The sequence below is a fragment of the Martes martes genome, assembly GCF_963455335.1.
Source record: "Martes martes genome assembly, chromosome: 12".
NCBI classification, from domain to species: domain Eukaryota; kingdom Metazoa; phylum Chordata; class Mammalia; order Carnivora; family Mustelidae; genus Martes; species Martes martes.
The window spans coordinates 93,332,840-93,348,026 of record NC_137900.1 but is presented as its reverse complement, the minus strand read 5'-3'; the positions used below and the strand labels follow the sequence as shown (position 1 = coordinate 93,348,026).

General features: G+C 65.5%; 2 protein-coding genes across 2 annotated transcripts in view; both read right to left on the bottom strand.

Annotated features, from left to right (window-relative positions):
- Window positions 1-1,173: 1,173 nt before the first annotated feature.
- On the bottom strand, window positions 1,174-6,508 carry LHX3 (LIM homeobox 3; the record flags this gene model as incomplete). The annotated part of the gene is made up of 6 exons (XM_080820597.1): window positions 1,174-1,592; window positions 2,407-2,578; window positions 2,660-2,811; window positions 3,269-3,471; window positions 4,035-4,206; window positions 6,415-6,508. The coding sequence occupies 6 exons, from the start codon at window positions 6,506-6,508 to the stop codon at window positions 1,174-1,176; spliced, it is 1,212 nt and encodes a 403-aa protein (XP_080676723.1).
- A 3,773-nt stretch (window positions 6,509-10,281) lies between these two features.
- QSOX2 (quiescin sulfhydryl oxidase 2) overlaps window positions 10,282-15,187 on the bottom strand; it is a gene marked incomplete at its 5' end in the record, with an annotated part of 30,800 nt that continues 25,894 nt past the window's right edge. The window contains one exon of the mRNA XM_080819481.1: window positions 10,282-13,197. Coding sequence (XP_080675607.1) covers window positions 12,650-13,197 — 548 coding nt within the window. The 3' untranslated portion in view covers window positions 10,282-12,649. The remainder of the gene's footprint in view (window positions 13,198-15,187) is intronic.

Here is a 15,187-nt window from a genome sequence, read left to right as displayed (position 1 = left end):
CGCCCCTGCGCCCGCGCACCGCCCCCCCCCCCGCCCCGGCCACACTAGAGACCCGGACCTTCTCGACTGTCACTGACAAATTTATTGAAGTCTTGGAAAGAGCTGATAGTCAGAGAGTAAATAAAAAACACGGGGTGTCCATAGAACTGACAGGTAGCTTGGGATGCAGGTTTGCGGAGACGGCTGGGTCTGACCAGCCGCCGGCCTCGGCCTCGGGGTCTGGGGCAGGCGGCCACAGGCGCCGGGTGGAGGAGGCCGCCCAGTCCTCGGGCAGCTAGAGCCCAGTCCGAGAGGGAGGGCCGCAGGCTGTTTGGCAACGGAAATCAGCGGGCTGGGCGTGGCCTGGACGCCGAGGGCCTGGGGGCAGCTGTGACGGGGGAGGGGATGGAAATTTGGTGTAGGCGGGGAGGGAGGTCCCCACGGCCTTAACCTTAACGCGTTGCTCCTGGAGAAGCAGGGCGGCCAGGCAGGGGCGTCTCCTCCCTACAGGTGGTAGAGTCAAGGACAGAAAGCTCTAGAGCCAGCTCCCCAGGGAAGACGAGAGAGGAGGCTCCCGGGGGAGGTGGGGGTTGGGACCAGAGGGACACGGGCGTGGTCCCTGCTAGGTTGCCTCTTGCCCGGACAGAAGAGGCCCATCTCTGACCTAAAGTGGGCCTCCATCGGGGAGATGGAGCCCGGAAAGAGAAGCATGGTTCGTGCTCTGTGTTTTCATTTCAGACAGTAAAGCCTCCTCCAGCCCGAAGACGGCGTGGCCCTGGGCTGGAGCCCGGGGGTGGGGGCGGGGGAGGCCCGACCTGGGTGGGGGACGCTTCGTGTCTACAAACAGCAAGCGTCCAGTTAATTGGTCGATCAAGGGAGAAACCTGCTTATAAAACACGGCTCGCTGGCGGCCACCAGGCCGGCGGACCTGTGTCCGAGAAGGAGCGGGCACGGACAGGAGCCGCTGGAGTCCCTCTGCCCCCGAGGGAGGGGCGCGGGGTTGGGCGCTCCGTAGAAAGGAGCTCTCCTTTGAGGTCTCATCCTGTCCCCTGCGGCCGCCCGCGGCACCTGCTTTCCCGCCGAGGTCCTGGGCTCTGGGAGAGGAGGCGAGTGCCGCTCCGGGCCCCCCAGCCAGGGCCAGCACTGCCTCCCACACCCCTTGCATCCAGAGCTCGGTGGAGCGGGGGGCCTCGGTCAGAACTGGCCGTGGTCCACCTCGTCCAGCCAGGAGGCGGGGCTGGCAGGGAAGTCGGGGTAGCCCCCGCTGCTCCCTGTGGACAGGTCGGAGCTGGGTCCGTTTCCCGCCAGCACCCTCATGGGCGGGGGCCCCCCTGGGGCCCCCGCGGGCACCAGGCCCAAGCTGGCATCTGGGTATACTAAGCCAGAGAGAAGGGGCTGGGGGCCAGGGAGGCTCTGCAGGGCAGCTGGCGATGGGGGGACACCATAGGGGCTGCCGGGGCGCAACTCGCGGTACTGCTCCGGGCCGGCCAGGCCTCCGTGCTCCAGCGGGAAGCTGCCTGGGGCTCCCGCGGGCCTGCCCAAGGCCGGGGTGGACTCCCCCAGGCTGCCGTAGAGGCCATTGGCAGGGCCCATTTCGGCCACAGCTGGCTCATCTGCAATGGAAACAGACGGCGCTGCTCAGCGCCCGCCCCTCCCCCTTCAGCCCCAGCGCCCCTCCTCTGGGGGACTTGCGGCCAGCCTGCACCGGCCAGCCCAAGCCTCTGCGGCTCTCAGAACTTAGGCTGCCCTCTGCCTCCCTGCTTGTCGCCTTTGTTCAGCTCAGTCCCACCTGGTGTCTTGGGGGGGATCCCCTTGCGGGATCCGGGTGAGGAACAGGCCAGCCAGGGCCCAGGGTCACGGGATAATCTGCAAGGCCGCCCGGGGAAGGGTGGCCCCACGCCCGTTTTGCAGACAACTTAACTGAGGCTCTGAGTGGCAGAGTGAGTGGCCTAAGGTCGCGATGCAGCCAGAGAGGGTCTCTTGCACAAACTGTCTGAGGATGGGCATTAAGGGGTAAGTATGGGGTCACTCACGGACGGGATAAGATGATTAGATCCCACAGAGACGGGTGGACCGCCCCCCAACTCCAAACCCCCCAACTCCAAACAGCAGAGAGCTTTCTGTCATTCACCCCGAAACCACTGCTCACTTTCCTGAAAATCACTGCAAGGACCAGGAGCCACGGACGTGGTCGGACCCCTTCCCCGTGGTCTTGGGGGCTGTCCCCCACCAGGGGGACAGCTGAGTGCCCCAGGGGCCAAACCGCAGGGCTTGGGGACAGCGGACCAGAGTCTGTGAACGCTTTTAAAAGGAGGCCAGGGCAGCCCCTGACTGGGAAATTCCCACTTGCAGGCTCCCGGGGACCGCAGGGCGCGCGAGCTGCGGGCCTCCCGAGCGGCGCCCTGGGGGCGAGGCGGCCCGCCGTACCCGTGAACGAGACGTCGGCGTCGCTGTCCTGCCCCTCCTCCTGCACGCTGTCCTTGTCCGACTTGGGGCCGCCGCGGGCGCGCTTCATGCTGCGGAAGTACTGGCCCCAGCGCTGCCGGCCCGCGTCCTTCTTGAGCCGCTTCTCCTTGGCGCGGCGGTTCTGGAACCACACCTGCGGCGGGGCGAGCGGCGGAGGGCGGGTGAGCGGGGCGCGGGGCGCGGGGCGGCGCGCGGGGCCGGGGCGGGCGCTGACCTGCACGACGCGCATGTCCAGGCCGGTCTCCGACGACAGCTGCTCGCGCACGTGGCGCGCGGGCTTGGGCGACGTGTTGTAGGCGCTCTTCAGCGTCTCCAGCTGCTTGGCCGTGATGGTCGTGCGCGGCCGCTTGGCCGTGGCCTCGGCCTCTGCGCCGCGAGGGGTGGGGTGAGGCTGGGCCCCTCCGCCGCCCGACGGCCCCCCCCACCCCGCCGGGGCGCGGCTGCCCCCTTCCCCTCCCGCCTCCGCCCGGGTTCCCCTTTGTTCCAAAGCTGTGGGTAGGGACGGATCTTCACGGTCAAGGGTTTGGGGCGATAATCCACACATTTCAGACCAGCCTCCCTGCGCCCCCGAGGGTGGAAGGAGGCCGCTAAGGCCCTGGAACCAGGCTTCCCCGGAGCCGGTGGGTCGTCCCTTCCGGGGCGGCCCCGCGCCCCCGCGCCCCCACCCCTCCTGGCGGGGGGTGGGGAGGCGCTTAAGTTCGCGCCCCTGAGGGAGCGTCCTGCGGCGGGCGCTGGCCGTGGGGATCCCTCCGCGCCCCGAACAGACGGACCCCAGCCCCATTTTGCAGTCGGGGAAAGGAGGTGGGTGGACCCTCCCACTGACCGCGCTGCTTGGCCGTCTCATAATCCGCCTTGCACACGAGCCGGCTGTCTTCCATGAGGTAGAACTCGTCCCCCGTGGCCAGCTGCCGCTTGCACACGACGCAGGCGAAACAGTGCAGGTGGTACACGAAGTCCTGGGCGCGGCGCACCACCTGCGTGGGCGGGATGCCCAGCTGGCACGCGGCGCACTTGGTCCCGAATCGCCTGCGGGACGCACAGGGCGCGGCTCAGCGCAGCATCCGCGGCTCCTTCGCCGGGAGCGGGTTGCAGAACGAGGAGCGGGAAGCCGCGCAGGGCGGTTCAGGAGGGAGGCTCACCCGGCCCTGCCCCTCGTCGCCCGCCCGGCAGCCCCCACAGAGCCGCACAGAATACGGAGAAGTGAACCAGAGGCCCGGGGGAAGAGCCTCGCCGCCCTGACCTCGGTGTCCCAGTGGGGAAGCGGGATCCATAGGGCAGTTCCCTTAGACCCCAGAGGCCTGTGCTCGAAAAGCACCCCCTCCCCAGCATTGAAGACAAAAACAAGACCGAAATTAAGACGGAGAAAATCCAATCAAGTTCTGTAAACTTGGGGTTGTCTTTTTGAACGACCGTATTTCCATGATTTGCAAAATCAATTACTTGGAGAGAACTGAGCTGCCCTGCTAGCCAGGCCTGGCGGCCTGTGGAGATTCCCCACCCGCACCCTGGCCTGGGTAAGAGGAGGGGCCCGCCTTGCAGGAGCAGACTGCACCCCTGCCCTCCCGCACAAGCCCGTGGCCCGCGCTCACTTGAAGAAGTCGTCCTTGCAGTAGACGTTCTCCCCGCGGCTGAAGCAGCGCTCGGCCAGGGGCGCGTGGCAGTCAGTACACTTCAAACACTTGCTGTGCCAGTGGCGGTCCAGTGCCTTGAGGATGAAGCGGTCCAGGATGTGCTGGTCGCAGCCTGCGCACAGCGGGATCTCTGCAGGCCAAGGAGCCACCGAGGTCAGAGGCACCGCCGGAGTGGGAGCACCGGAGTCCCCTTCCTACTCCAGCCCGCGGGGCCCGGGGCTGCCACGGGAGACCCCCTTCCCCGCGCACCCCCTTCCCGACCGGCGTGCATGGCTCCTTGGTTCCCGGGTGTAGGGAGTGCAAGACACCGAAGTCTGCAGCCTGGCCCACAGTTAAAATTTGGGAAAACTGAAACAGGTTTAGAAGTGTGCCTGGGAGCAGGAAGGGGCCCTGGCCATTCCATTCGGCCAGATACCGTCAACTGCAAAACGTTCCCGGCGAGCACAAAGGGTGCACACTGAGCTCAAATGAAAACCCCACCGCCCGCAGGGGCTGTCTAGCAGGACCCCGGAGGTAAGGTGCTCATGGTCCCGGGGCGCATACCGCCCAATCCACATCGCTGTTTTGCGCAATTAAGTATCCTTGCAGCTGGAGGTCCCTTGTTGAAGCCTGGCCACCCAACTCTGCTCAGGCACCAAGGTAAAAACTGGTGTCCTCCCCATCTCTGGGAGCCCTCACAGGTCCTTGTGCATGGACTGGACAATTGGATCGCTGTCACCATACTCAAGTGTCAGTGCCTGACATGAGTGACTCCGACACTCGGCTCTGCCACCGTGTGACTGCAGGCCTCTGGGGGAACAAGGCTGGGGAAACTCGAGGGGTGGTCTGCGGGAGCCGCTGGCCCATGTGGGGCTTTGCAGGGTGCTCACAGGGTGAATCTCCTTGTTGGTTTAGAAAAGTCTTCTGGAGAGGAAAGAACCAGCAGCAGGAGCCGGAGCCTGCACAAATGTTGCACCCACCTGGCCATGCTCCCCTCCCCGGCCCGAGACCCCTCCGTCTCCAGGCCAGCTCGCAGTGGGTGGGAGGACCAGAGAAGGGCCTCCCTGCGTCCCAGGCTGAAAGCACCCTGATCGACTGACCTCCCTCACCCAGCAGCAGGAAACTCGCGGAGGATGCGGTCCCGCATCAGACCAAACCGCGGCCCCAGTGCCAGTAGAGCGTGGGGAGGTGCCCTGCTCTGGGGGTTGGGGTGAGGGGGAGCCCCCCTCGCTGGCGGCCCCGGCAGAAGGGCGAGCGCAGCCGGCCTAGATCTGGTGGCTAGACAGGCCGGCGAGCACGGATTCAGCACCGTGGCCGGGACAGCGCCCGGCCGAGCTGCCCTCCGCCCCGCGTCCCGCAAAAGCTGCTCCCACTGGGCCCCTGTTGCTCCCCGTCGCGCCCTGCGACCCGGGCCTTACGCTGCATGGCGACTCCAGCTTCGGCGGGGTCTCCTACCCTCAGTGCTGGTGGGGCGCAGTGGAGCCTCGCGCCCGCCCGCCCGCTCAGGGCCAGCTCTCCAGAGCGATCGCGGTGGGAGTGCGCCTCCCCTCTCTCCCTCTCCCTCCTCCTCCCACCCCTTCCTCCCAGCCCCTGAGACCAACCCCTCCCAGGAACCGTTGGAAAAATAAATGAGTAAGTAGGGGACGAAAAAGACCCCACAGCTTGGATGTAACCTCTTTCCCACCTGCTGGGTCCCTGACACTCCCCACGCGGCCAGGCCCGCCTCCGTCTCCATCCTGTGGTCCCGCCGGCAACGAAGCCCGGGAGCAGGAGTGGCGACTGATTGCCCTTCCCCAGAGCCAAAGCGTGGGAGGGGGCCGCGGGGGCAGGACTGGTGTGGCGGGAGCTGGGGTTTTTCCTCCAGAAGGGTCCTGCGGGCCAGCCTGGGAGCCGCCGATGAGCAGGTCCGTGTGGGGCAGACAAGGAGACCTCGACGAGGGACACCGGCCAGCGAGCTCCAGCTGCACACCTGCCCCTGCCTCTGACTCTCTTCCCCCGGGAAGTGTGGACTATCTGGGTGCCGTCAGCCCTGTCGGGCATCTTCTTGTCCGGTGGTCACTGGGCCCCACGGTTGCTTTCCACATGCTCTCCGGATGAGGGAGAGGCTTTCCTAAATCGGTCCTGGGACCCCAAGTACTGTCTGGCCTGGGCTGTTGGGCGCTGCGACCGCGCAATCGACAGCACGGCTCCAGGGGCCTCGACGCTAACTCGCTCCGAGGCGCCCGGGTGGGGACGTGCTGGGGCCCTCGCCTCCACGCCCGCCCGGGTCCCCCGTCGCCCGCGCCCTGCGTGGCCAAGCCCGGAAAGGAGCGAGGACCTCCGGGTCTCCCCGTGCAGCCCCTCAAGCCCGGGCACCCACCTCGGCGCAGGTCCTCCCTCCGCGCCAGAAGCGCCAGCAGCAGGTCGCCGCCCGCCGACTCGCGGCCCGGGCCCAGCTCCCCGCGCGCCTCCATGGGTCCCGTCGCCTGGCGCCGCGGCTCTCCGGCCCCGAACTTTCCCGGGGCCCGGGGAGGCCACGGCTTCCGGGGCCCCAGGCCGGTGTCCGAGCTATTCCCCGCGCTGCTGGGCGCTGCGCCCGCGGGCCGCCCTGGGGCCCGGAGCCTCAGGCCGCGCGGAGGGCGGAGCGGCGGGAGGCGGGGCCGCGGCGCGGGGCGGGGCCGGGGGTCGCTGAGACGCGCCGCGGGCGTCCGCTGGCTACGCGCGCCTTTGCGAGGGGACTCGGGGTGCCCAGACGCCACCCGAGTAGCCGGCCCGAGGAGGGCGGGGACAGTCAGGGGAGGAGTCGGGCCAGGGCTGCCGGCGGGAGCTCACCCGGGCCCCGAAGCTTCCTGCCCCGCGCTGCGGGCCGCGGGCTGAGGCCTGGGCTCCAGGCGCGCTCGCTTGCGGGAAGGCTGGGGGTCCCGGGAGGACGGTCCGGGAGGGAGCCGCGTCCCACCGCCGCTTGAGAGCCGGGTCTGGGAGGCTTGGTGACAACGTCTGGTCCGCAAGAACGCGACCCGGGACCCAGAGAGGGTGAGTGTGGCGCCCAAAGGCTCATAGCAAAGCCACCAGGAGCCAGACACGACCTTAGACCTCCCAACTGTGACCAGCTTCTGGGCCCCACCCTGGGAACTGCCACCAGAATGGCACCGAGGGGGCGATTCTCAGCAGGTACACCCGGTACCCTCGGCCCAGTCATCGGCCAGGACTCGTGTCAGGAAGGACAGAGCTGGGGGAGTCGGAGGTCCGTCCTCACTTCCCTCCACACACCAGCTTGCACGGAAGGCAATCCCACACCCGATCTTCCAGCATGTTGTCCCCAGTCCAAAGGGTAAGCCCGTAGGAACCCACCCATGCTTGCATATAGAGAGGTGCACCCCCCACCCAGGGCGGCTGCTCCTGCCCAGAGGACACCCCCTCCCCAATAATTAGGAAACAGCAGTGTGGGGCCATTGCAGCATGGGGCGTGGTGAGGGCAGGGGCCTCAGGCAGTGATGGGGGTGAGCAGATTTCTGCCAGCCTCCCCATTCCTCCACCTGGGAGAGTCCCATGGTATAGGACAGTCTTCGCCCTGCTCCGTATCCTGGCCTCCGGTCACCTCGTCTGTGCGTTTTACCAAGGAGGCAAGCCTGGAAGGGTGTGGGCAGGAAAAGCACAGTGCCCTCCCAGATCCCAGCCGAGCCAGCCCCACGGATCTGAGCAAAGGCTCACACCACCAGCACCGCACGCTTCCCTGTGCAAGACACTGTGACCAGAGGACAGGGCCAGGGTGCACAAGCCGGGGAGCCGGGGTGCTGGGCACACTGGGATGTTGGCCGTGGAGTGTCAGCTGAAGCAGAGCCCTGCCTAGAGGGACCATGTGTGGTTTGAGGGGGGAAGGGGCAGGCGGGCAGCGGGTCCAGGAGGCGGCCGCCCCACATGCTCAGCATCTGGCTGGCCTGCCTACAATGCCCCCATTATTTTCCAACGTCCATGGCGATCGAGTGGTCCTTGGGAGGGCGATTTAGGTGGGAGACCCAGCCCAGGGGTCCCAGTTCTGCACTGTCGGCCAGTGTGGGAGAGCTGAGGGGTGTGGGGTCTCTGGAGGAAACTGATGTCTCCACTCCGCCCTATCCTTTCCCCCCAGCAGTGCCTGCAAGGCCCCTTCTGTTCTCGGGGAGCTCCACAGCAGCCCATGGCCTCCGGAGCCACCGCAGCGACCTCCAGGCCGTCTGCCCACGGGATCTGCCAGACTCGCATCCCCTCGCCTGTTCCCATCTCTCATGGGTGCCGCCTCCCCACCACCCACCGTGATTTCTCCAGAATTTCTTCCTTTCTCTGCTGTGTCTGGGTCGCTCTCGCCCCACCATCCCTCTGCCTGACTCTCCTGTCCTAGTCCTTTCTCCCATTGGGGTCATCTTGCCTGGGCTGGAGGCTGAGGGGTTCGCGGGGGCCCTTACCCCGAGTCCTACCGAAGCTGCAGGCGGCAGTGGCCATGGAGGCCTGTTGCCGATCTCGGTCTCCACTGAGCTCGGTTTCCAGCAGCATGACGACTGCCAGGCCCAGGCCGGAGACGGGACTCCAAGTGGTCCAGGCTGCCCCTCTCCTTCCTCCTCTGCGACCCCGGGAGGGCTCAGAACTCCCCAAGGCCCCGGGTGCCTCAGGACCGCGACCCCGTGTGCACAGCTCCGGCAGCGGGAGCCTCGGGCCTGGGCGCTGTCCGCGGTGCTGAATGAGCCGACCAGCCGCCCACCTCCCCAGGGCCCCTGTCCCCCACCCCTCCCCACCTTCGCTGACCACGCCCACCACTCTGTTCCCCGAGCTCCCCTCCCCACCATCCCACCTCCCTAGGTCTGCGGTCGCTGTGCCTGCCTCCCCCTGCCCCGCCCACCTCCCCGTCTCCCAAGGCCCCTTGTCCCCCACCCCCTCTCCGCCTCCCCCAAACCCTGCCAGCCACTCTGTTCCCCCATCCCGCTTCCCCACCACCCTACCTCCCTAGGTCTGCGATCCCCCCATCTGCCTCCCCCAGCAAACCCACCCCTGCCTGCCTTCCTCCCAGCTCCCTCCTCACTTCCACACCTCCCTTGGTTTCCAGTCCCTCTACCAAGCACCCGCCAGATTCCCCCTACCCACTTCCCCTCCTCAGGCCCTTGTCTGCACCCTCCCACCCCCAGTCCCTCAGCCAGCCTCACCCCACCTTTCCTCCCATCGCCAGGGGCGGGCAGTTTCCGCCAGTTCTGCCCAGAGGCTTGGTCCGGCTTGGCAATTAGAAGCAAGGGTGGGGGGCTCCACCCTGCGCTACAGGGTGGTGTCCAGGACTCTGCCGCTGCAGCCCCACCGGCCTCCGGCCCCGGCCCCCGTGCCTCTCTGGCTCTAGGTGTGGCCTGGCACGCAAGGCTGCTGCTGTCCTGAGGGACCTGTTGCCCGCACAACCTTCCCCAGGTCTGCAGCAGCCCACCCCTACGCCCACAGGGCAGCTGAGGAGGAGGGGCACAGGGGCGCCCCCAGCAGGAACCGCTCAGGACTCAGGGCTGGGAGGGGTTACCAGGTGGCGGACCCTTGCCAACACCAGCACCACACAGACCCGGAATGGCAGAATGGTCCGTGCCCTGCCCGGCGGGCACACAGGGGCTCCCTCTCTGAGGGAGGGGGTTACCTACAGCACACAGGCTCGCTGGGAAGGTGGACCCACGGGAACCACCCCAGCGGGTCCCTCAGAAGCCACCGTGACCAGGGTGTCCGCCCCCGCCCCGCCCCCAGCAAAACAAACAAACAAAAGGTAGAAACTGACGGAATCTAGTTCAGAACCCGAGGCAGCAAACAGGTGTGGGGGTAAAGCCCTGGCTAGAGGCCGAGCTGGGGTGTGCAGATGGGGCGGCAGGGGGGCGGCCGAGGAGAGCCGTGTCCAGCACTGGCCGGGCCGGGGCTCCAGTCACCAGGGCGCCCCTGGTGCATCATGAGGTCACGGGACTCCCACGTATCCATCCCTGCCGCGTCCCATCGCTCTACCGTGTGACATGCGTGAAGGCTGTGGTCCTGTGGCCGGTCCCCCACTACATCAGCCCCGAGAAGATAGTCTATAACTGAGCTTCCATCTTTCACTTTCCACCCGAGTCCTGGGCTGTCTCCTGACGCCAGAGGCTCAATACACGGAACCCCAGGGTCTCAGACGCCCGGTCCGCGAGCGCCGGGAGGGAAAGAGGGGTCCGTTCTGCGCCCCGACCTATCCCCACCGGAGCGAGCTCACGTTTTCAAAAGAATTACAGTCCTTCCAAACGTCAGATTTATTTTAAAATGGGCACATCATAGTTCACTTAAATACAAAATGTTTATTTTTCTTACAGGTAAGAAATTTCAGACGTTGCCACGTCAATTAGCTTTTTAATCAAAATCCTTCCATTAAAAATAAATACACATTTAAATTACCGAACTATTCTATTCATTAATCTGAATGCTTACAACTTTAGAAAATAGACCTTAAACCTTGCCCAAAGTTAACATCCCAATTCCTAGCAGGCCACGTGAGGCATGTGGCCACATTCGCACCCACACACCAGACATACGTCCCGTGGCCACCTTGGCACACCACCTGTCCCCGACTGCTCACGGTCTGGGGGAAACCTGGCCCCTCAGGAAGTCGCAAACTTGTCCCTCAAATAATGGCGACCTCCAACTGCAACATTACCACGAACCCCGAGAGGCTGTCCCTGGCTTTTGTGGCGGTCATGGCCTCGGCGTCTTGTGCCTTCATCTCGGCCCACGCCACGTGCGGAGACGTACTTTGGGGAGGAAACACACTGGACGCGAACCAGAAGGCAGTTTCATTCGTGGTGCTGAGCAGCCCCCTCGGGATTCTGTGGGTGGGTGCATCCGGCCAGTTTCCAGGTCTTCAGTAACCGGGGGCACAGCCGCCGCCGGAGCACACGGGCCTCCATGGGCGAGGCACAGCCGGACGGGAAGAAACCCCTGGAGAAGCCACGGAAGCCAAGCAGCTGAGGCGGCTGCGGACAGAGCCCCATCCCGTCCCTCATCTGAATGTCCCTGTCCCCTGCCCCATCCCCCACCCCACCCCCAGTCACCTGCCTGCATCCCCCCTTTCCCTTTTGCCTACCACATCCCTATCCGGTTCCCCTGCCCCCCCCCGCCCCGTCCTCACCCCATCCCTCATTCCCTGTGCTCTAGTTCCCCATTCTCTGTCCTCTGTCCTGTCCTGCCCCCATCCCATCCCTCATCCCATGCCCATTTCGTCCCTCAACCCCTGTCCCCTGCCACCCCATCCCCCAGCCAGTCCCTGTCCCCCGTCCCATCCCCCGTCCCCAGGCAGGAGCTCAAGCTCCTGACAGCTCGCCTCCTGCCCCCCCAGACACGCCCCTGGTCAGCAGGTGTTAGTTCGTGATCACAGCTGGCGCTGGGCGAAGCGGAGAAGACGGCTGTACCGTCCTGGTGACAGGAGCGGACGGACGCAGCTGCACTTGTGGACAAAGCGACGTCACAAAGCATCTCCACGAAAAAGGGAGAGCGAGCTCATTTTGTCTGTTTACATCTCCAGGAGCAAATTCACCTCTAAGTGATTTGGGTTTTACGCACAGTGTGTGAAAAATCATTACATGCTAAAAAAAAAAAATCAATCACCAAAGCCTGGGGACCGGGGTCCTGGGCCAGGACCTTTTGTAAAACAGCTTCTGGGAAATGAGATTTGGGGTTCAGCCTTAAAGATTCACCCCCAGAGAGCCACGGGGCACCGCAGTGTGACACGGCCCTTGGGTCCTAGCGTCTGCTTCGTTTGGCAGCAGGCCCTACAGCTGCTGGACCACGGGGCACAGATGAGGGGCTCCCTGAAAGGTTCCCCGGGGCCTCGGCCACCCCACACCCCGCCTGTGCGGGGCTCTGCCCTCCGTGCGGGGCACAGGCAGTTGGGAACGGCCCGTGGTCACTGAGCGCTCTCCTGCCACCAGATTCATGAAGGCACCACCTCTGCCACCTCCCCCGCAGCGGGGTTCCTTGCAAGGCAGTAAAGTCACAAACCCTCCTCCTCCCTTCCCCCTGGAGGGACAGCAGCCTGCAGAGCGGGGGGGGGGGGGGGGACAGGGACATTGTCCCTCTGCTTCTGAGCCGCTCCGACGCCATGGGGTGCTCTTCTGCTTCAGCAGAAACCACCAAGCCTCCGGAGAGCCCAGACACAAACACCCGGAGGCGCGGCCAAGGGGGCGGTGCACTGGGGACCCACTGCGGGGGGGCCATGCTGCAGCTCTGCGGGGCCCGGGCTGGCCCCGTGCAACCGCCCGCCGGCCTCCCAGCGCACAAGGGCTCGGCTGCTCTCGTGGAATCCCCAGCCGGGCTCGCAGAAGGTGACGTGCGTCTACAAAGTCGGGATGAAGGCAGCCGGGAAAATCTGTTTGGCCTGGACTCCCCCTTTTCTTAGACCGAGGGGAGCGAAAATACAGACACATTTTTGCCGTCGGCCCTGTACAGGCGTCCAGGGAGCACACCAGGAGGGCCCACGGCAAACGCCGGCCTGCCCGCCACTGAAGTAAAACCGGGTCTCGCTGTTTCTAAAATCCCTGATCTTCTATGAAAGTTGCAGGTGGCCTGGTGGGGCTGTTTCCCCAAAAGCGCGTCTGTGGTCCCGCTCCGTTCTACACGGACGGCCGGTGATGTCTAACTTTCCACCGCTTGGACCGCACTCGGAAGAAGAAGTACATCACCATCAGGAACAAGGAAGAGGCCACGTAGAGCACGACGCAGAGGCTCATGTCCAGGCCAGAGAAGCCCATCCCGAGGAAGGGCACGGCCATCTCCGCCTCCCTGCGGCCCTCAGCTCCGCTCGCACTCCGCAGTCTCCCGTCCAGGCCGAGCTGCGAGCCGTCCGACAGGCGGGGTCTGGGAGGCAGCACGCTGGGGGGACGGAGACTCTCGGCGCGCTGGTCTCTCTGAGGCTTCCCTGGGGAGGCGAGGCCTTTCTCCTGCTCCCCGCCCTGGTGTGGGCCGCCTCCTTCGCTGGTGTCTCCCAGGTCGGCCGCATACGTGTCCACGAGATTGTCACCGCCGTAGTGCTGCTTCAAGAACAGGAGCACCTGGCCCTCGTTCCAGCTGTGCACGCCCTTGATCTCTTCGTGGCAGGCAGGGCAGAGGTCCGGGGTGGGCCACGGAACCTTCGGAAACTTGGGGTCCTCACTTAGATGGCCTGGGACGGGGAGGGAGAGCAAGAGTGAAGGGATCTCTGGTGACCCAACTGCCCCGTGTCCCGCAGACGCCTCCCCTGTCCACCCGCCTGCACCGTGACCTCCCAGTGCTCCCGGCCTCACACCCATCGCTCCTGCACAGATGCCCGTCCCCCAAGACCCCCCACAAATGTCATTTTTTCCCTGGAACCTCTGGCAGGGCCCCGTGGCCACAGCAAGGGAAGGGTCCTTGCTTGGACAGTGCCATCCACCTGGCCAGAGCCCGCTCCTGCCTGCAGCTACTCTGCCTCCCCGTGACCCCGAGGCCCCTGCTCGTGCCCCGTCTCTGCTTGTCCTCTCCCCTCTTAAGGTGCATCTGAGGTCCACGGCCACACAAACCCCCGGAGTCCCTCCCCCTGGACACTGGCTGCCCAGATAATTCCACAGCACTTCGGGCACGTGTGGGCCCTCCCAGACCCCAAGTCCCATCAGGACCTCTAAAACCATCCTGGGAGCAAGACCTGCCGTGGGAACCCACGCGAAGCCGGCCGCCCGTCCTGCACCCGCTGACCACACTGCACGGGGTCGACTCGGCCGGCCGGACCACTCCTCGCAGGAACCGTGATCCCCCAGCGCTCCGACAGCTGGGCGCACGCCAACTCAGACGCAGGGCGCCCCCAGGTTTAAGGTCATGCTACTTCCTGCTCAACGTCCGCTCACAAGGCGGTTCAGTCACGGCCCCGCCAGCCGTCCATGGAGGCCATGGCTGAGGCTCCTCCTGTCCCCAGGTCAGTGCGTTCGCTCCTCTGGGTGACTCACGGAGCCCACGGAGCAGCCTGACCTGCTCACTTCCCTTCCCCCTTCTCTTCCACCCGGGTGAGTGACACCCTGCCCGACCCCGCAGCTCTGGCTCCCTGCCACGCAGATATGAGGACCACGAGGTGCGCCACACCGTGCTCCTCGGCTCCCAGAGTCCCTCAACCTGACGTGGGGTGCCCTGCCACCCCAAAAGTGCTTCCATGAGTAGACGTGGACAAAAGCATGTCTACTGGGTGTGACCCAATGGAGACGCTCTCCTCCCGCCCGTGAGCACACAGCTGGGAGGCAGGGGCCGGCACCCGAGGCCCAGGCACCACCCACCGGGGTCTGCGCCAGGCGTGAGGCAGAGGTGCCCACGAGGAGACCAAAGAGAAGCTGCCGGGGCCTGGTGTCACACACCACACACACAGTGAGGCCCAGGGCCGGTCTCTGAGGCCTCCAAGGAGTCTGGGCCTCCATGCAGAGGCCAGAAGTGGGCCTGGGGGGACGTGGGGGGACGCAGGATCGAAGCAGGGACACGACAACTCGGGCTGCGGAAAGCCCCTTTCTGCTGCAGCACGAGCACATGGGGGGCACGCGGGGCTCTTGGACTGGGGCTGCCCGGGACAACCCCCCGGTTCTGGGGTGCGGTGGGGGCAGGAGGGCCGCACACCCGGAGGTGGAGGGTCCCAGAACTAGAGCCGCGGTGGAAGCGGACGCGGACAGCCGGGGACGCACCCCCGGCAAGCGAAGGTTTCGTGGCCTTGCGAGCTGAGCCGCGGCAGCTCTGAGGGCAAAGAAAAACCAATTCTCTTTAGTGCTTCAGTGGTAGCGTTTCCTGACACAGTGGATTAAATAAAAACCAATAGTTTAGTGGTTTTTTTCTACTCATCTCTATTAAGACTTATCCGTCGGCAGAATTATTTTTAAGCCTAATTTCAATCTGCCGGTGATTTGGGGGCAGAGTCTGAATTAACTGGGAGGCGACACACGTGCCGTATTTACACAAAGCCGCCTCGCAGTGTGCTTCACTGAGAGCAGACCGCGGCGCTGCCAACGGCCTTCCGGACACCAGTTCGAGCCCAGTCCTCTGCCGCCCACTGCCCACGGGGCGTGGCAGGCTCCCCGAGGGGGAAGAGTGGGGAAAGGCGGGGACGCCAGCGGCCTGGGGTGGCTGCGTTCTCGGCCGTCCTCCGGGCAGCCACCCGTCTACAC